The sequence below is a fragment of the Monodon monoceros genome, unplaced genomic scaffold (assembly GCF_005190385.1).
Source record: "Monodon monoceros isolate NGI ecotype Baffin Bay Population unplaced genomic scaffold, NGI_Narwhal_1 Super_Scaffold_5, whole genome shotgun sequence".
In the NCBI taxonomy this organism is placed as follows: domain Eukaryota; kingdom Metazoa; phylum Chordata; class Mammalia; order Artiodactyla; family Monodontidae; genus Monodon; species Monodon monoceros.
In genome coordinates this window covers 31,797,358-31,819,539 of record NW_021703782.1, presented here as the reverse complement: position 1 = coordinate 31,819,539, position 22,182 = coordinate 31,797,358, and the positions used below count along the sequence as shown (strand labels likewise).

Genomic DNA, 22,182 nt, shown 5'->3' with positions numbered 1-22,182 from the left:
TCTGATCACTTTTCTGCACACTATGAATGAAATGGTACCATTTTACCTTGTACTTTTTTCTATGCTGCCACATGGACAATGCATGTCAAAGCACTTTGAAAATGGCAAATCCTATTCAAATGTTAGATATTTTTTTAGAAAGTCAGCTTTATAAATTTGTGTTTTTGACAGCCTCAACTGAAGTTAAGATCCTAGTTACAGAAATCATCACGGCACTTTCTTTTGGGAAGTCAAAGCCTTCAAGACAGTACTCAGAATTCAATAAATAGCTTTTACTATGTAGATCAACAAAGTTTTAAAGTGAATGAGGACAGCAGCCAAGGACAGGCCAAGGTGAGATACCTCACAAGCCAACTGAATCAAGACCTTGGTTACATTAGCTCTGAGCCATTGAACATTTCATACTATGCTTAGCAGGAAAGTATGACAATATTACTTTGATTTTTTGTTGACCCCGCTTAATTTCTGCATCCAGTTGCTTCCTTTTCTCATTTTCTTCTTGAAGTCTTTTTTGCAGCTGTACCTTTTGATGCTTCATGTGATCTACATTCTGCTCTAGTTCATTAGCACGTTTCTCATTTTGGATCGACAGTGATGCCAATTTCTTACTATTTTGTTGCTTCTTCTGTAAGACCTGGGATCATATGAATATTTCAAAATGAAAAACTGCACCTCTCATATCCCTCCACTAAACTTAAACTTTTCATTTAATGACGCAGGTAGGCATTTTTGCCTAGATTTTAATTTATTCTTGATAGTTTCACAACTGTTTTCTACATTTCTACTTTTACAGTCAAGCAAATATCATAATTTTCACCAGATATAAAGAATAATGAGACTTCCTGGTGCTGACAGCCAAACAGAACAAAATTGACATCGTTGCTTTTTTTATTGTTTTAATTTTAAAATATTTTATGTACATAATAAAAATTAAAACAATACAAAACTAAACTTATATTTAAAATGACTCTTCTCTCAGATGCCTAATCTACCTGTCCTGTTTCCTGAAACAAAATTACCAATTTCTTAAATATTCCTTGAGAAATAATTTATATGCACATAAGTAACTTTATGTTCTAGGTAGACTATTCTCCACCTCCCCTTTTTTTCTGTTTAACGTATCTTAGAGGTGTTTTCTCATAGATTTGTTCTTTCTATATGACTGCATAGTATTCCACTGTGCTCATCTTTAATACCCAGCTGCAGCCTAAATCATTAATCCCTGAGTTAAGATGATCAGAAATGATACCATTTTCCCTGAGAGTGACCAACCATTGTAGTTACTATTTTAATTACCTTAAATAAGGCTTTTTCTCTCTAGGTAAAGTTATCCATAGACAGCATTAAAATTTTTTGAAGAGTTTACTAATATAAAATACCAGAGTATTTCAATTTAATCCTGATCAAACAAGCAAACATATATTAGATTTGTATGCTGTACTTTAGTGTTACACTAAGTAAGTACCTCTTATGTGACATAAAAAAGGTGAGGTCATTTGTAAGTTATGCAGACTATGATTAATTATTTCCTTTATCTTGGTGATAAATTGTTGACATAAACACATTTTGTTTTAATTAAACTAAGTATTCACAGAGGCATTGTAGCTTAGAGCAGCGCTACTCAAAATGTGGTCTGTGGACCAGTGCCACTCACAGACTGTTGTCAGCCTGCACCATGAAGCACATTATTAGATTCAGCTGATGATGTTTTCATGTAAGACTTTGTTGATGAGAGAAGCTGTGCTCCCATTTACCTTTATCTCACTGCAGACCAATAATGAACAATCTGCAGATGGACTACTTTGAGTACTACTAGCTTGGAGGCCACAGGACTCTGCAGTTTCCCATGCCTCTGTGCACAGAGGCACTTTTGTCAAGCATACCTAAACCAGATCGGAAGAGCGTTTGCGGTATGCGGGCCTCTCACTGTTGTGGCCTCTCCCGTTGCGGAGCACAGGCTCTGGATGCACAGGCTCAGCGGCCATGGCTCACGGGCCCAGCCGCTCCGCGGCATGTGGGATCTTCCCGGACCGGGGCACGAACCCGCGTCCCCTGCATCGGCAGGCGGACTCTCAACCACTGTGCCACCAGGGAAGCCCCTGTCACTTATATTTGACAGTATTGCAATACTGGAGCAAAAAATGTTAATACTAGAATTTTAGTGTCTTTTCCACATGATATTGAAGATATCAGTATAAGTACTGATAATCTTATTTAAAAGTGAGATAGGTTTGTCATTTGCACTTATTCCACAGATGCTCAAACGTGCACCTCTGTTAGCATTAAACAGAGCATGTAATGCAGCATATAATGCTATATATATCTAAAGACCAAGAATACAGATTTTAGATATTTTTTAATTAAAACAAATTTTTTAAGTTTTAAAAACTAAAATAACTTCATTATACCAATAAAACCATTAGTATTTCAATGTTAAAATGGTATGAAATGTTAGAGTACTGAAAACCATTATTATCATCACAATTATGTGACTGAGTGAGTTATTTTACCTTTGTAAACCTTAGCTTCCTCATTTGTAAGAGTGTAAAAATACCCACTTCAGGGCTTCCCTGGTGGCACAGAGGCCGGCATACCACAAAAAATAAATAAATAAAAATACCCACTTCAAAGGATTAAATAATGATTAAATAATACATATAATACATATAAAACATCTAGTATGTATATAGCACTTGGCAGATACTTAACTACCACACTTCTCATCCCCACCACCATCCTTATCATCTTTAGCATCCCAATCCCCATCAGTTGTGCATGCATATGGCAAAGGCACAGAAATCTCTAAAACTGTGTGGGACACTTCTTTCAGACCTCCTTCTATGAGATGTTTCTTTTGAATTTAATTAAGTTCTTTCCTTTCCTCATCAGTACCCTCAGCAGAAAAAGATACACACCAAGAAACATGGAAAACAAAAAGAACATGATAATTCAAACCCTATTAATAATCTTTCATTTAATCTTTTAATCACAACCATAAAAATAATCTTTGCTAAATCCACACACAAGGCTTAGCTATAGATTTATATGGTTAATATAATAACCTCCTTAGAAAAATAATAATTTTGGCTATTTCAAGAAAACTGGAAAAAACACAAACACATGAAGACTAAACCATGTGCTACTAAACAGCCAATGGGTCAACAAAGAAATCAAAGGAGAATCAAAAAATACCTTGAGACAAATGAAAATGGAACCACAACTGTCCAAAATCTATGGGACACAAAAAAAGCAGTTTTAAGAGGGAAGTGTACAGTGATACAGGCCTTCCTCAAGAAACAAGAAAAATCTCAAATAAACAATCTAACATTACACCTAAAGGAACTAGAAAAAGAAGAACAAGCAAAGCCCAAAGTTAGTAGAAGAAAGGAAATAATAAAGGTCAGAGAAGAAATAAATGAAATAGAGACTAAAAAAACAATAGAAAAAGATCAGTGATACTAAGAGCTGGTTTTCTGAAAAGATAAATAAAGTTGACAATTTAGCCAGACTCAGAAAGAAAAAAAGAGAGGGCTCAAATGAATAAAATCAAAAATGAAAGAGAAGTCACTACTGGTACCACAGAAATACAAAGGATCCTAAAAGAGTATGATCAGGGGCTTCCCTGGTGGCGCAGTGGTTAAGAATCCACCTGCCAATGCAGGGGACATGGATTCGAGCCCTGGTGTGGGAAGATTCCACATGCCGTGGAGCAACTAAACCCATGTGCCACAACTACTGAGCCTGAGCTCTAGAGCCTGCGAGCTACAACTACTGAGCCCACGTACCACACCTACTGAAGCCCGCGTGCTTAGAGCCCATGCTCTGCAACAAGAGAAGCCACCACAATGAGAAACCTGTGCACCACAACGAAAAGTAGCCCCCACTCACCACAACTAGAGAAAGCCCGTGCGCAGCAATGAAGACCCAACACAGCCAAAAAAAAAGACAAAAAAGAGTATGATCAACAATTATATACCAAAAAATTGGATAACCTAGAAGAAATGGATAAATCCCTAGATACACAGTCTTCCAAGACTGAATCATGAAGAAATAGAAAATCTGAATAGACAGATGACCAGTACAAGATCGGTTCTTACTCATTAATATTGAGTATAAGAATTACAATCAGAACTGAAGGTAGGATAACCTTTCTGCCCGTGGATGCCGCCAAGTAAGCATCATTGAAGCCTCCCCCCTGTACTGCCGTCCGTGTCTAAGTCAGTCTCCCAAAGAGCCCGAACAGCTGCAGAAGCTCCTCATCAGACGTCTGAGCTTTGAAACAATTGATGCGAGTCTGAGGAGCCACCTGAGCAGCGGGCAGTGCTCACAGACTGTGTGGTAACGAGGGGTCCAAACACCAGGTGCTCCAGAGGCTTCGGGTTTGTCACGTATGCCATTGCAGAGGAGGTGGATGCGGCCATGGATGCGAGGCCACACGAGGTGGATGGAAGAGTTGGGGAACCAAAGAGGGCTGTCTCAAGAGAAGATTCTCAAAGACCTGGCGCCCACTTAACCATGAAAAAAATTTTTGTTGGCATTAAAGAAGACACTGAAGAACATCACCTAAGAGATTATTTTGAACAGTGTGGGTAAACTGAAGTGATTGAAATCATGACTGACTGAGGCAGTGGCAAAAACAGAGGCTTTGCTTTTGTAACCTTTGATGACCATGACGCCGCAGACAAGACTGTCATTCAGAAATATCACACAGTGAATGGCCACAACTGTGAAGTAAGGAAAGCCCTATCTAAGCAAGAGAAGGCTAGCGCTTCATCCAGCCAAAGGGGTCGAAGTGGTTCTGGAAACTTTGGTGGTGGTCGTGGAGGGGGTTTTGGTGGGAATGACAACTCTGGTCGTGGAGGGAACGTCAGTGGTCGAGATGCCTTTGGTGGCAGCCGTGGTGGGGGGGGATATGGTGGCAGTGGGGATGGCAGTAATGGATTTGGTAATGACGGAAGCCATTTTGTAGGTGGCGGAAGCTACAATGATTTTGGCAATTACAACCATCAATCTTCAAATTTTGGACCCATGAAAGGAGGAAACTTTGGAGGCAGAAGTTCTGGCCCCTATGGTGGTAGAGGCCAATACTTTGCCAAACCACGAAACCAAGGTGGCTATGGTAGTTCCAGCAGCAGCAGTAGCTATGGCAGTGGCAGAAGGTTTTAATTGCTGCCAGGAAACAAAGCTTAGCAGGAGAGGAAGCCAGGGAAGTGACAGGGAAGCTACAGGTTACAAGAGATTTGTGAACTCGGCCAAGCACAGCGGTGGCAGGGTCTAGCTGCTACAAAGAAGACATGTTTTAGACAATACTCATGTGTATGGGCAAAAAAGCTCAAGGGCTGTATTTGTGCCTAGTTGTATAACAGGTTATTTTAGTTTCTGTTCTGCGGAAAGTGTAAAGCATTCCAACAAAGGGTTTTATTTAATGTAGGGTTTTTTTTTTGCACTCATGCTGTTGATTGCTAACTGTAATAGTCTGATCACGACACTGAATAAATGTGTCTTTAAAAAACAAAAAAGAACTGAAGGTAGGATATAAACCTATGAAATTATATAAATAAATTTCGTAATAATCATAAAGGAAAGCTCTTAATTGTTTTGTTCTATTAATGTTTTGTTAAAACGAGTACTTTGTTAGACGTCGCAGCCTTAATTTAACGGTCAAGAAATTAAAAAAAATTGATCGCAAGACTCTCGGAGGTGAATTGCTAAGGGAAAAAATGTATTCTGAAGGAAAGTGCAAAGTGTCACGTCACGTTATTTTAACTTGGTGTTGACTTGAGAGGCTACTTAAGTAAAAAAAAAAATGGCGATGTGCAGATGTTTGAGATGGCATTAAAAACCCTAGAAGAAGGGACTTTTTTGCTCTGTTCACTCCTGCATCCCCATCTAGAACAGGACCTGGCACACAGGAGGTGTGCGGTGAACACTTATCTTGTTGAAAGAAAATAACTGTGGTACAGTTTCAAAAATAGATAACTAATGCTCTGACTAGGTTAACTACAATTCCATTCTATGTACAGTGGAAACAATATGAAAGCAATAGATTATGAATCAGGGACTTCCCTGGTGGTCCAGTGGTTGAGAATCCATATTGCAATGCAGGGGACGCTGGTTCGATCCCTGGTCAGGAAACTAAGAACCCACATGCCATAGGGCAACTAACCCTGCATGCCACAACTACAGAACCCATGCACTCTGGAGCCCTCACACCACAACTACTGAGCCTGCCCACACGCTACTAGAGAGCCTGCACACCGCAACTAATGAGCCCATGCGCTAGAGAGAAGCCTGCACACCACGGTGAAGAGCCCACATGCCACAACGAAAGATCCCACGTGCCGCAACTAAGACCCAACACAGCGAAAAAATAAATAAATAAAATATTTTTTTAAAAAAGATTATGAATCAAAAGAACTGGAAAAGGCACTTTAGTAAATTCATTATAAGCAAACTAACAAAGCACTCTGACTATACCAAAAGCATCTGGGAACGGCTTCATACACAAAATCTCTCTATAATGGAATATTTCTCAAAGAATAGAATTTTTAAACTGTAGCTATGTATGAGGATATAGCAAAGTCCAGCATTAGGAAATTAAGAATAAGATGTGGTACTCAAAGTTATTAACCTTTCTTAAACCAATCAGTTATGATTTCAGAAAACTGTCTGAAACAGTTATCATATTTGTTGAGTGTCAAGAAAGTGCTATATACATACCAGATGTTATATATGTATTATTTAATCATTAGTTAATCTTTTATCCTTCAGAAAAGGATACTATTTTCTGTGGTTATCTTTATTGCTCACCATGTGGTTTTTGATAAAAAGATTAAAATAATACACTTCCTGAATGAAGAAATATACTACCCAGACTAAAATTATGTAAACCCACCAGCATACTGGAAAAGAAAACTTGCCATCCAGTTCCTCCCGCTAGTAAAAACTGAATCCTACTTCTTTCCTAACTAGGTACAAGAATCCTCAAAATCAGGAAGCCTTAAATAAGTTTTCTCAATTATATTTTTTAAATTACCTGGACTCTTAGCTTCGCAGCATCCATCTTTTTACGAAATTCCTTCTGTAATTTTACCTTCAAAGCAACATCAGAAAGATCTTTGTTTTCCAGTTCCTCTAGCTGCTTTTGCGTTTCAGTTAATTCCACTTTCGCCTGTTCTGCTTCCTGTTCAAGTTTTGTTACTTTCAGAGAATACTGTTTGCTTACAGACTTGACATCATTACCTTCATAATAATAATAATAGTAATAATTATAAATTATGTTTAAAAACTAAGTAAAACACCAAAAACATAAAATTTCCCTACTCTTAAAAAGCTGGGCAGTAACTATTTAAGGCATAGCATCAAAAATCCAGCTGTCCCTCCCATCCCCATCAAACACAACTTGCCACCTGTCCTTTTAATAATTAGTTCCTTAATGACTGTCCCCATCTGGTGCCATTCTATCTTCTCCCTGGTTCATCTTTTGTTCTGAATTTGCAGTTTACCTTTGCTGGCATCAAACTTCAGTTAAAAGGTATTTGGGGTGACTCACTGGCCTATTGCTTACTACACTTTGTCTTCCTACCACCCATAATCTGTCTCCGAATTCTTTTATTTTACTATTATGAAAATTTTTCAACATATCAAAAGTAGAGAAATAATATAATGAAAGTCCATCACCCAGATTCAACAGTTATCAAGATTTTGCCACAGCTACTTACTTCATCTATACTTTTTTTTCTTCAATTTACTTAAAAACTTTAAAGCAATCCCAGATATAATGTCATCACCTATGTATACTTCAATAAGCATCTAAACAGAATATGGAAATAACCAAAAAGTCATTATCACACCTAACAATGCTAATACCCACCAGTTCCTATTCAGATTTCCCCAACTGTCTCAAAATGTCTTTTACAATTAGTCTATTTTAATCACAATCCAAACAAGGTCACAGTACATCTTATTGTTATGTTTCTTAAGAGTCCTTTAATATAGAGCTAGCCCCCTCTCCTTTTTCATTTCATTTTAACTTGTTAAAGATAATTTTTTAAAAATGCTTTTCTTATGAATATTTAGAACATAGAGAAAAATAGAATATAGGTATTTCTATATCTCTTTTCATTCTAAGCCCAGCTACTGACCCTAAAAATTTAGTTCTGATTTATTCTGAATAGTCAACTGTCCTGAACCAGACTGGCAAACTAGCAGCAGTGGGAAGTAAGAGTCTAGAGGTCATGGGGTGAATAATCACCAGGACAGGTTGTTATACTGGTATACTGTAAAGCTCTTAATTTTTTAATAAAGGGAGTTATTGAACTAAATGCACTGTAAGTTGTCTTCTGGCTCTACAATTCTATGCTTTCAACTAACTTCAAAATACATATGACAACAATGTTTTAATGAATCTGTGATCCCATAAATTGTTTAACACGCTAATATTTTATGAACCACTAAGAAAAAAAATATACAGTACCAATTACACCATGACAAAATGCTAAAATGCCACTGATTTTTAAGATGCATCCTGATTTCAGAGATATTAAAATGTGAAAAAATTGTGTATTAAAATTGATGAAATACAGTATAATTGTCATTGTTATTAATTTTGGCTGAAGTAGCTACTGTTTGGGGAAGTCTTCAGTGAGAGGACTTGGAAAAGTAAGTACACATTGACCCTTTTGCTAATCACCATTTCTAAGGGACTTTAGGAAAGCTCCAAACTGCCCTTCGTTCTATGAACAAGAGAGGACCTTCTCTGTTTAAGTTCAGGTATCCTCTATTTTAAGGCAACCAGGATGGGTATACCAGGTTACAAAAGTGTGCTTGTTTAGTTAGTTATCCCATGGTGGGATAACCTATATGAAAGAAAATCGTTTATTTCAGAGTGGTAAATATCCTCAATTTCTACACTCACTACCCTAAAATCATGGGGATAGAGAAGCTATTTAAACCCCTAAACCATTTCCTAGATACTCCTAAGAGAGGTTTACTGGCATTGATCCTGCCTATGAGGAAGGAGAATGGTCAAAATCAAACATCTGGGATAACTGGAGCTGGGACGATGCATAGCCCATACACCACTAGGAATGAGAAAGGAAAACGCATTGGACAGCAGCTAGAGGAGAGGAAGATGAGAAAGGAGGACCGACAGTCAGAAAGCAAGCTTGCAGGAAAGAGGAGGGAGAGGCCAGGCAGGTTTCTCCTTGCTGGCAGAGGATTTGGGAACCACAATTCGTGTAGTTTGAGTGTGATTATAGTCTTGGGCTTGAAGAAGAGGAGGATAGTATTTCCTTCAGTTTCCCCAAATGTGACCAGAGTTGTTTTGCATTGAAATTGGGGGAAAGAAATGCTAGTGTGTCTTATTCCTTCAATTCTTTACTGAATTTCAGAGTAGTCAAGGCTTACACTTGGAGTGTATTAGTGAGGGGAACCCCAAAAGCTTGAGATGTGCATTTTAAGGCAAGCCTAATGGAGTTGCAGGGTGAGGAGAGGATGTGGTACATATGCCCAACCTGGTAGATTAAGGGGAGGAGATGAAAGCCTGGCTCACTCAAGAGGACAGCTCTCAAGGACAAATCCTTATATCTTCAGAAAAACAAAAATTAGCTACATTTAAAATATAAAGTTTATAATTAAGGTTAAATATGAACTATCCAAGAAAATAAAGACTAATAATTTAAAATAAGTATTTACTAAAAATGAACTCGGAAAACATCTCAGACTTATCCCAGATGCCTAATATAATGTTTCTAAAGAGTGGCAAAAAACATTAAGTGCCATAGAGTTTCAGCACAACACAGAGTTCACACTGGTTAGAAAAATTCATAGATGAAATCAAATATAACAAAGTTCTTTTGATAATTAACCTCCACATACTGGCTCTAGAGCACACCTTGTTAGAACGAATTCCAAGCTAACGTGGATAGTCCTGAGCATCAAAAATTAAAGTAAATGTTACAACATCAGAAGCAACTTCAGAAGTTTTTTTTTTTTTTTTTTTGCGGTACGCGGGCCTCTCACTGTTGTGGCCTCTCCCGTTGCGGAGCACAGGCTCCGGATGCGCAGGCTCAGCGGCCATGGCTCACGGGCCCAGCCACTCCGCGGCACGTGGGATCTTCCCGGACCGGGGCACAAACCCGTGTCCCCTGCATCAGCAGGCGGACTCTCAACCACTGCGCCACCAGGGAAGCCCTAGAAGCTTTTCTTTCTCATATAAGCTGGTTCACAGGATACTATTACCTGTTTTAATTAATTCTTTAATCAGATCTTCCTTCACCTTGATGTTGATAGTAAGTTCCCTCATTTTTTGTTTAGCTTCAGTAAGCATGAGCTCTGAATTCCTTAATTTTTGCAAATTCAACCCTTGACTCTCCTGGAGACATTCAATCTTTAAATCTTTAAAATAAAAGAAACAAAACTGAGAAATAAAAACTATCTGCTCAGAAATATTTGACAGAAGTAGAGTTAAAAAAAAAAAAAAGGCAGACACACAAGCAGTCTAGAGGTAACAGAGGAAGGGACAGACAGAAAAAAAAAGGAAAAAATACATAGCAATTGGGACTTTAGTTTCCCAGCTCACAGTGAGTTTTCCTTTCCTTAAAACATATGTATATGCTCTAGTCATATCCTGTAGGTTCTGACACAGTTTTTCATTACCCTTAGATATTCTGCAATTTGACTTTTTCTTTAACCCGAGTTATTTAAGAAAGATATAAAATCTCCAGATAGGTAGAGGTTTTAATTTTTTTCCTATTAACTCATAGTTTTATGGTAATCAGAGAATGTAGTCTCCCTCTACCCCAGGCTAATAAGAGTGTGGCCTCACACTGTTTGTTTCTGTCTTGTACTAGAACATAAATCAATTACCTCACTCTTTTAGCTCAGCTGACATTTTTTTCACAGTGAGACTTCCTCAATGAAGGAGCTGGTGCACTGATTTACATCCTGAAATTAAGTTTCTTACCTGGTTGTAGACCAGTAACAAACAGTTCAAGGATGGCTACTTTGGTAGCACTTATCTACACTATTTATACATTTTAAAAATTTATCTCAATTTCATTTTTTAATATTACACGCATAAGCTCAAATTTATTTTTAATTATTTATCTTTGGTTGCATTGGGTCTTCGCTGCTGCACACAGGCTTTCTCTAGTTGCGGCAAGCAGGGGCTACTCTTCATTGAGGTGAGCAGGCTTCTCATTGCGGTGGCTTCTATTGTGGACAACGGGCTCTAGGCGTGCGGCCTTCAGTAGTTGTGGCTCACGGGCTCTAGGGCGCAGGCTCAGTAGTTGTGGTGCGTGGGCTTAGTTGCTCTGCAGCATGTGGGATCTTCCCGGACCAGGGCTCAAACCCGTGTCCCCTGCATTGGCAGGCAGATTCTTAACCACTGCGCCACCAGGGAAGTCCCCCATAGGCTCTTAAAAAGATGCTATTTTCACAGGGTAGGACTTATCACGTTATTTATATTCTCTGTACTCTTACTCTTGGTGTTGTGACCACACATAGGCTAAGAGAAATGAGCTAAAATCTCCGCGTATACTTTTTGCAACATAAATGTCTTTTATGCTGTTTTTTGATGCATAAATTCTCATCAGTTGTGAACATTATAAGTACCCACTAGACTAAGTTGGCTCTAATGCCAAATATATCACTAATGGTAGGCATGAGTGCCAGTGAAGCAGTAGAGAGCTAGTAAGTTACTTAGGATGCATTTTAAATAAGTCAAGAGTACAATGTATATCAACTCACGTTTGAATATAAAATCCCCATTCTGAGAGATTTAGCCTATAACTCTAGCTTGAATTGATTGGTGGAAAAACTGTTTTCATTAAGGAGTAAAAACGAACAAAAATTCAGAGGTAGAGCAGAGAACACAAAGGAAAAAGCCAGGAAAGCACTCGTAATCAAGTTCCCGTCTTGGAGAATTCCCAGATGCTTCTTAAATTATTGCCTGAAGAAAAAGAGAGGTGTCATAAATATTAGATCTAAAGTACTTGAGAAAGTCTGTGTACCTTCATTCTCCAATCTTGACTTTTGTGTTTGATCCTGAATATCATTCAATTCAACAAAAGAACAAACAGAGCCTGGCTTTTGAATCCACGAGCAACCTTTATGTCTAAAAAAAAAAAAAAAATCAGGATCAAAGGTAACTTGTCTGTTAGTGGTTTCTAATATGCCCTCAAATTAGTTTCCCCCCAAATTATTCTTTAAATTGATTAATTATTCTTTAAATGATTAATACAAAATAAATGGAACTTACTAATATTCCACAAAATAAAAAGATATCCCCCACCATGTTGGACCCAGTGGAAAATTCATCATGTTTGTTGCCACTGTGGCAGCAGAATTAGGAAATCCAAAATCATTCTCTCTGAAAATTAAAATTCAACCACCAAAAATGCTTTAAAGCAAAATTATTTTACAGTTGTTAGACTGATGACTTGTGTTCAAACACTGGTTTCATAACACATTAGTTGACAGTACATGTAGCAAAAACCACTTAACTCTCCTATTAAATGGAAAAAGATATACTTTAATGAAAAAAACCTACATCTGTATATATTAATTGCATCACGTAATTATGTTTATTAAATCAGTCTATATTAACATACCTAATTTCAGATTTCTCTTGGCCTTCTGACTCTTCATCATCACTGTTATCAGAAAACTGGCAGTGGAGGACTTCATCCTGCTCTTCTAAGTGACCCAGCAGCATCTGACTTCGTGTTCGAAATCCAGCAACTAGTCGATCCAGAGAGTATACAGAAGGACTTGTGTAGACCTTACAAGTGATTCCCCCACCCAACAACAAAAAACGTGATTTTTTTGTGTCTGTTTTTATCCTATCACTCAAAATGTTTTTTAAAGAGGTTAGACAGGTACTCTTAAAATAGCCAATCACTGAAAATATACATCCCCCCCGCCCACAAAAAAAGTCAAAATTCATTGCATAATACTATTGTGCCTCATGGACACACACTTCTTTCAGAATCTATACACAGCTCTTCCTCTTCTAGAAAGCTTGTATAACTTCAAGGAAAATAGCACTCAAAAATGAAACCAAAAAGAGGCATGAGTGAAAACATCACAGCTCTTTTTTTTTTTTAATATATTTTTTTAAAGATTTCTTTATTATTTATTTTTGGCTGCGTTGGGTCTTAGTCGCGGTATGCGGGATCTTCGTTGAGGCACGCGGGATCTTTCATTGCAGTATGTGTACTTCTCTCTAGTTGCGGCCTGCGGGTTTTCTCTTCTCTAGCTGTGGCGCGCAGGCTCCAGGGCGTGTGGGCTCTGTAGCTGTGGTGCGCCAGCTCTAGTTGAGACATGTGATCTCAACAGTTGTGGCACACAGGCTTAGTTGCCCCTCGGCATGTGGGATCTTAGTTCCCTGACCAGGCCCTGCACTGTAAGGCGGATTCTTTACCACTGGACCACCAGGGAAGTCCCAACATCACAGCTCTTAAACATAGCTCAGGCACTCCCCAACAAATGTGAAGCCCATACACAGTGTAATAGGAGACAACTGTTACCCACCCCGCCGCAATCTTCCCATTTCTGAACACTTGGAGAATTGCAGTGCTGCTAAGGATCTGCAATTCCCCTCTAATCCAAATCCCACCACATGAAGAAATCCAGAGCCACTACCACTCCTTCTGCCAGGGCAAAATATTCCTGATTTGAAAATTTGAATGTATTTATTCAGACTTTACATGTAGTAGTCAGGGAGAGCTGAATTAGTGCTCTAAGTGACACTTAATATGTATCATGGGATAAATAGATTTTCATGGACTAGCCTGGAAACTTTCTATATTATTATTCTATTGGCCTTAAGTTCTCAAAAATTCACCTTGGAAAACAATGAATTAGATATTGCCTTTATACTTTTATTCTAGTTTCTGTTACCAAATATTTCCTTTTTAACCACTTCTCTATAACCAAACCTGAGGGTAATTTCTCAAAAAAGGTAAATAATAAGATCTTAGAGGAGACATTCAATTTATTAATATAAATCATTATAAGCTATTAAAATTACTACATACAGTAGAATGTGTATATCACATGGTGTGAAGATTCAATTGACGTAGGTCCTTTACACACCACCTCCCAGGAAAACCAACCTGATACTGGATATTTCTTGATACTTGATTTTTGTACCTCCACTGTTGGTTACCTAATAAGACCATCCATCACATCAGCACCATGATGGATGGGGGGTAAAGTTTTCTAGGTGGCCTCCCAATTCTGGGGTATGGAAATTATTTACAGAAGAACCAACTCAAGAAGTATTTATCTAACAAGCACATTGTACCTAGCATGACCACCTGCACCATAACCAACAGGATTCAAGGTTGCTCTTTGATGGGGGTGGGGGTGGGGGCTGGGAGGAGGGCTTTATTTCAGGAGCAAATAAAACTTTCTGTTCAGAATCAAACTTTGTTTTCTGGGATTGTAACTTGCTTTAAAATTTTCTTTTTACAAAGAAAAGCAAATGACCCAGCTTAATAATGAACACCAAATGGGTTCTGCCACAATGAGTAACGTTCAGTAAATTAATTCCTTAACAGTCATTCCACCCAAAAGAATGGTTCTTAGCCCCTTCTGGCTCACCAAGCCTTCTATAATCTGGCCCCTTCCTACCTAAGTGTTGGGTCCTGCTTCTTTCAGTTGCTTCTGCACTCCCTGCTCCCAACAAAGAATATTTTTGCATTTTCAACCATACCCCAAGCAACACTGATCACAATGTAAGTACTCATTAAGCTGAGTAATAATTCAGATAGCTGCAGTGTATCCAACTAGAAGGCAATTTTTTTATTCTAACCATTTTTTCCGAGAATTACATAGCAACAGGACTGGACAGAACTTTAAAGATTAGAGTTCAACTCATCCCATGTTTGACTCTCCTCTGTAATACTGCAAATTATCATTTAACCTCTGCTTAAACAAATTCACTGTGGGGACCCGCACAAGCCCTGAGACCTCTCATATTACTTTGACAGTTCTCATTAATAAATCCCTCTTTATATTGCCTCTTATATTGCCTTATTGCTTCTCATTGGTCCTAGTTCTAGAGACAAAGTCTAACAGTAATGATAAGCCTTCAAATACTTGAAAGCAGTTATCATGTCTCCTCTGAATCAGACTAAATCTAGAGTTACTTCAGATTTTCTCCAAGGTCCTTCAGCAACTTGGTTGTTCTCCAAAAATAATCTAATTTGACTTAGGTGTTGTACCCAGATCTGAGCATAATATTCTCAATCATCATACAATAAGATAATCTCTTCTCACTAGTGATGCGTTTGATTTTGTTTCATGAGATGTGTTGCAACTCATTTACCAGATTGTGGCTTTCACATATTTAATTTTGTAGTTGAATTTGAGAGTTCCACAAAGGTTCATAAGATGTAATTTGTCATTTTGCTACTGTGAACTTGGTATGTTTTGCAGGAATGAGTGCTGGGCTGGCAAGGGAACCTGGTCAAAGCTCAGCAGACACATCTCACACAGCTCTGCTTCACCATGAGCAACAATCTATGCGAAGACGTGATTAAAAAGCAAAACTAATTAATTATTTTGTGAGAAAAAAATGGCCTTTGTGTGAAAGATAAAATCTTAATGAAAACTGAAAAGGCTGTTGACTTCAGTGTATGGGATTTAATGCATAAGAATTTTGTGACTCAATAAAAATGGAATTCATTCAGGAAAAACAGAAAAGATTTTACAGATATTTCCACTTTTGTGAGTTTGGAGATTCCAGAGGTTTAAAAAATATATCCCTTGGGACTTCCCCGGTGATCCAGTAGCAAAGAATCCACTTTCCAATGCAGGGGACGCGGGTTCAATCCCCGGTCAGGAAACTAAGATCCCACATGCCACGGGGCAACTAAGCCCGCATGCCTCAACTACTGAGCTCTCGCACCTCAACGAGAGCCCGCATGCCACAAACTACAGAGCCCACGCACCCTGGAGCCCACGCACCACAACTAGAGAGAGAAAAACCCTCATGCCACAACTAGAGAGAAGCCTGTGTGCTGCAACGAGGAGCCCACGCACCGCAATGAAAAAGAAAGATCCTGCGTGCCGCAACTAAGACTCAAGGCAGCCAAAAGAAAAAGAAAGAAAGAAAGAAAAAAAATCCCTTAAGAACATTTTTGTTGGTTTTCTTACTATACAATTATGTCAAGTACTGAAAGTGATATTTACCTATTGCTTTTATTTCCTTTTCATAATACAATATTTTATCAAATCTAAAATGTCATCAACTGTAAGACACACCATTATTTTTATACCAGCAAGAAAGAAAAAAGCTATCATCTATGACATACCATCAATTGTAAAACATATCCTACCACCAAAGATGATAAAGTGAAAAAAAAAATGTGAGTCTTATAATCCATGAAAAATGGTAGCATCATCAGCATATATGGTATTATTTTAAACCTAAGTAAAGACTGGTACCACTTTGTAATTTTTTTCCTTCCAAAGTGCCTTTTTGGTATGTACTGATATAACACTGGTGTTTGGCTTTAATTATATCATATTTACCACATTAAGAAAATAGAAACCTCTGTTACATTTTTTTCCTTAAATTTAAATCTAGATTCAATTTTACATGAGTTTACATTAGATGAGTTTCTGGCATCTGTTGAGACAAATGAGTTTCTTTCTCGTTTTTCCTAGTAATTTGGTAAATTATACTATTTAGTTGTGAAGGGCAATTTCTTTAGGATTTCTACATAAGTAGATAAATCCTAAAATTCCATTTTGGAATTAAACTTTTTAGATTAAGAGATGGTTGCAAACAACTTAAATGTGCAACAATAGGAAAAAGCACACAATGGTATGTCCTTAGGATAAAATATTATTACCTGTCAAAATCATGATATAGAATATTTAATGACTGTCAAGCATTTGTGATACATTAAGTGAGAAAAGCTAGCTACAAAAGTATATAAGTTATATATATATAATACACTTTTAAAATAAATAAGATCTTTTCACTCTTTCCCTCCAATATGTATAAACAAACATATAAGAAATGAAATCAAACTCTTTATGCAATCAATTTAAAAACTAATTAAGCCATTGTTCCCCTTTTCCTTTGTAAGTTTTTTTTTTTTTTTTTTTTTTGCGGTACGCGGGCCTCTCACCGTTGTGGCCTCTCCCGTTGCAGAGCACAGGCTCCGGGCGCGCAGGCTCAGCGGCCATGGCTCACGGGCCCAGCCACTCCGCGGCATGTAGGATCTTCCCGGACTGGGGCACGAACCCGTGTCCCCTGCATCGGCAGGCGGACTCTCAACCACTGCGCCACCAGGGAAGCCCTCTTTGAAAGTATTTTAAGTCAAGGAAATACTTCCCTTGTCAGACTATTTTTACTTCAAGAAAATATTTGAGCTAAATTCTAAAAGAAAATATTAGAGCTGGAAAATATTAGCTCAACTTCTGCCAAGGAGACAGAAATCCAGGAAAAAATGAAATGAGATTTCAGACATCTTCTTTAGCCTAATTTAACTAGTTTTGGTATTTAATATGAAACGTTCTGCTCACTCTAGAACAATGGAACAGGAAACAGGACTTGAACAAGTCTTGGCAGGCTTTGCGTCTTTCCATGCAAGTCTTCATGTCTGCTGCAGTAACCAGTCCAAGCAAGAGTGGGGGCCAGGATTCCTGGACACACAATAGGAGCAAGAGAACTCTCAAAACTGCTGATCATTGCATTTTCTCCCTTTTCCCCTTCTTTTAGTGGCTAGAAGGGTTCTTTTGGGGTAGAAGGAAAATTTTAAAAACAAAACTAAGAATTTGCTAATTTGAATATATGTCCATCCATGGTGAAGGAAACAGCACTGGGAGTAAGTGTTGCCATTCCTCAACATAATGCAGAGTCTCTCTGGCCGGGTCTTTTCCTTCCATGTCACAGCAATCTTTTGGCAAACTCACTGGTTCTTTCTTTCTGTTACATCTTAATCCCACTTGGTCATAAGGGAACTTTGAGATTACCTGTAACCACAGAGGAGCTACAAGTCTTATAGTGCATCTGCCCTCTCCTAAGCTATGGTAACCACACAATATGTTTTCCAAACCAAAACCCTTGAAAGTGAAAGGGGGCAATGAAACTAATTAAAATTTTAAAAATAATAATTTGCTAATTTGAAACAATAACTGTGGAAGTCTTTATTCCAGTCATGGCTGTTTCAGGTCTAATCAAACAACTAGAGATAAGAACAGAGGGGCCTAGGGACCTCCCTAGTGACACAGTGGTTAAGAATCCACCTGCCAGTGCAGGGGACATGGGTTCAAGCCCTGGTCCGGGAAGATCTCACATGCCACGGAGCAACTAAACCTGTGTGCCACAACTGCTGAGCCTGCGCTCTAGAGCCCAGGAGCCACAACTACTGAGCCCATGTGCCACAGCTACAAAAGCCTGCACGCCTAGAGCCCGTGTTCCGCAACAAGAGAGGCCACCGCAATGAGAAGCCCGTGCACTGCAACGAACAGTAGCCCCTGCTCACTGCAACTAGAGAAAGCCCGTGCACAGCAACGAAGACCCAACACAGCCATAAATAAATTTATTATTTTTTTTTAATCTTAAAAAAAAAAGGAACAGAGGGGCCTAACCCCTTCTCAAGAGTCCATGGAGCTCTGTCTCCTCAAAGAATGCGTGCGTGTTTGTGTGTGTGCGCGCGCAGGCGTGTGTGTGAACATCTAGTAAAAAGAGAAAGAAACAGAGACTGAGAGAGATAATAAATGTCTAACTTTTATAATCAGAAAAAAATGTTGTTATTATTATAAAATAAAAGAAGGAACAGAGGGACTTCCCTGGTGGCGCAATAGTTAAGAATCTGCCTGCCAATGCAGGGAACACAGGTTTGAGCCCTAGTCAGGGAAGATCCCACATGCCGCAGAGCAACTAAGCCCGTGCGTCACAACTACAGAGCCTGCACTCTAGAGCTCGCAAGCCACAACTACTGAGCCCACGTGCCACAACTACTGAAGCCCGCGCGCCTGCAGCCCATGCTCCGCAACAAGAGAAGCCACTGCAATGAGAAGCCCGCACACTGCAACGAAGAGTAGCCCCCGCTCACCTCAACTAGAGAAAGCCCACATGCAGCAATGAAGACCCAACGCAGCCAAAAAAAAATTTAAAAAGAAAAACAAAGAATGAACAGAAACAGGAAATTCTTTCACATTACTAGCCAATAGTAAAAAAAATTCTTTTTAATATAGAAGACTTGATATATAATTAAGTTGAATTAATAGATATCCAATTTGAATCCTACGAAGACCTTATCTTTCTTCTCAAATGTTCTATGCAAATTCACCATGTATTCAACCAAGAAGAAAATGTCAATAACTCTAAAAAGTTTAACTGAAATTAATAGTAACGATGGTTTAAATTTTAAATCCAACCACTCAAAATTGAAAACTATAGAGGTAACAGTAGCATCTGTCCCACTCATTCTGAGGCATGGAGCCTGGGACATAGTAGAAGCACCCCATGAACATGTGTTAGGATGCAGTGTGCCAGGCACTTTTGGAGTCAACATCTCATGTAAATCCTCCATACACCCCCGCAGGTCCCCCATTCTGACAGATAAGGAGCCTGGGGTTCATACGGTTTTAGTCATCCATCCAGGCCTACACCATAGAGATGGTATCCACACCCAAGCCAGCCTGACTGCAAAGTCTATGACATCTCTCATATTTCTTATCCCTTTGACTGTAACCAATGTATAGATCTCAAACAAATCATTTCCAGTCCTAAAATTAATAAATGGAAACCAAAATTCATGAATCTGCTAATTAGTCTTTTCCATGGTGGAGATTCCTTGATTTTTCAAGAGAAATCAGTGTATGCACATATTTACCACCCACACACATATTTTTTATAAATAAATAAAAATTAAGATGAAACTTCATACTCATTTTTATATAGTCTTGATTATGTCAAACTTGGCAAGACTGAATAACACATAAATGTCATTTTGAAAATAATCAGACAGGCAAAGTAAGTCAAAATAAATACCTCCAACCTCATCAACTTGGGTTGGGTAAATAAAGATAGAAAAAATTCATGAAGATATCAGACTTAGTCACGTCTGAAAATACAATAGCAAAGGGTAGCTTTTTTCTCCTTGATAAATGTAAGCATTATCTTCAACTATTCCTTCCAAATATATCTATACATTCTCCTACCTATTAATTTTTTTATTAAAAAGAAGCATGATTTAAAAAAGAGTATACATAACAAACAAAAGAGTATAAACAAAAGTGTATGAAACCAAATGGAAAAAAAACCTGCTAAGACTATACAAATACACTGTGATATTATATTATATACAATATTTTTTAAATCTCATAATAAGAAAGAAATTAATACTTAGACTTTACCTTCCTGGAATCTGATCTTGCTGGAATATAAATATAATGCTCTAAACGGGTATCAAATGGTACAGTATATGGTCTCTTTTCAGGTATCCTGGCATCTGGCCCATCTCCACAAGTTTCCTTAACTGACGAAGTCATTGACAGGTTAAGTTTTGTTAGTTCTTCACTCAGTTGATCCACAAGAAGTTGTTGTTCTATTATTTTTTCATTCTTTGTAGAAGAGAGATAAGAATTTTAAAAACAGAGAACCTCAGTATGTGTATAATGATTAAAAATAACTGTACATCCACCAAAATTACAACTACCTTAACAAAACAGTAAAACCTCATTTATCCAAAGACTAGCCTTCTGGGATTTCCCTGGCGGTCCAGTGGTTAAGACTCCACACTTCCACAGCAGTGGGCGCAGGTTCCATCCCTGGTCACGGAACTAAGATCCTGAAGGGTGCGTGGCGCAGCCAAAAAAAAAAAAAATTTTTTTTTCTAAAAAAAAAAAAAACCCAAAAAACAAAGACTAGCTTTCTGGTGTTCACAAGAATTTAGGATTGTCCTGAGTGGTAAAAACTTTTGAATAGTAAGCACCAATAAATACAGCCTAAAGAGTGTGCAAGACAGTGCCCCACACACTGTGATTGGTTAGCTTGCCAACCTGAAGCACTGTGATTAGCTGATCTTTATAAAAGTTTGAACCTTCAGAGTGAAATCCAAGAAGTAACAAGAGATCAGAATGTTAAAAAGTGTAGAAAATTGCAAAGAGCTGAGGTGACAGCAAAGGGGACAGAAAGTGGTAACAGGTGCAGTGAAGTGAAAGCCTTTACTCAGCGAAAAAGAAAGCCAGAAACACAAAGAGATAGAAGATAGGCAATTGAGAGTCGTGGGAGAAAGAACTTGGAAATCAAAGGCAGAACAAATTATATGGGGGGGTGGCGGGGGAGACACCGTGTGTGGTTTAGCTTCTTACATATCCTCTAAAGAAAAATTTTGAAGTATATCCAATCTAGAAAGCTCTAACATCAATCTTTGTTTTATAAGCACAAAATTATGTAAATAAGAAATGTCATTCATCTTAATATTTCACATGTATTATAATGTTTAAATAGGAGAAAAAAAAAAAACCCTAAACTTTCACTGTGTTAATGCTGAGCTATAAAATGTAACTTTATTTTAAAAGTCATGTATTCAGATAATTAAAATATAAAACATCAATAGCATATAAGTTGACGGGGGATATTAAATGGAGTCCTTATACTCTCTAGGAAAAGGGTAAAAATACCAATTAATATTAGACTGTATTAAGTCAAGGGTGCATGGTATACTCTCCAGAATAACCACTAAAAGAAGTGAAAGTACAACTTCTAAGGTAATGAAGTAAATTTTAAAATACACAATTAATCCAAAAGAAGGTAAGAAGGAGAGAAGAAGGAACATAGAGCAGATAGGATAAGTAAAAATCACAATGGTGGGATTATAACCAGAATGTAATAGTAATTATGTTAAATTCAGAAATGAACTAAGTAATCCAATTAAAGGATAAGGACTGTCAGAAAGAATTGTAAAATTATCTAACCTGCTAATTACAAGAAACACAACTAAAATAGACACAGAAGGATTAAAAAGAAGATGGAAAAAGAGATACCATGTAAATATTAATCAAAAGAAAGCTGGTATAGCTATATTAATATAAAATAGACTTTAAGGCAAAAACCATTAGAAGAGATAAAATGAGGTAAAAAGTGATTTAAAAAAAAGGTCAATTTACCAGGATGATGTAACAATTCTACATTTCTATGTACTTAAT

The 22,182-nt window shown here is 37.9% G+C and overlaps 1 protein-coding gene and 1 pseudogene across 3 annotated transcripts in view; one reads left to right on the top strand and one right to left on the bottom strand.

Annotated features, from left to right (window-relative positions):
• KIF27 (kinesin family member 27) overlaps positions 1-22,182 on the bottom strand; it is an 88,901-nt gene that overhangs the window by 42,419 nt on the left and 24,300 nt on the right. For 2 of the 3 annotated variants that reach the window (XM_029203846.1, XM_029203848.1), the window contains exons 6-11: positions 20,389-20,595; positions 12,615-12,784; positions 12,015-12,118; positions 10,243-10,398; positions 7,037-7,242; positions 437-634 (exon numbers count right to left, since the gene is read on the bottom strand). In XM_029203846.1, coding sequence (XP_029059679.1) covers positions 437-634; positions 7,037-7,242; positions 10,243-10,398; positions 12,015-12,118; positions 12,615-12,784; positions 20,389-20,595 — 1,041 coding nt within the window. The remainder of the gene's footprint in view (positions 1-436; positions 635-7,036; positions 7,243-10,242; positions 10,399-12,014; positions 12,119-12,614; positions 12,785-20,388; positions 20,596-22,182) is intronic. The other variant, XM_029203847.1, reaches the window with a different exon arrangement.
• Positions 1,847-5,166, top strand: LOC114883848 (annotated as a pseudogene).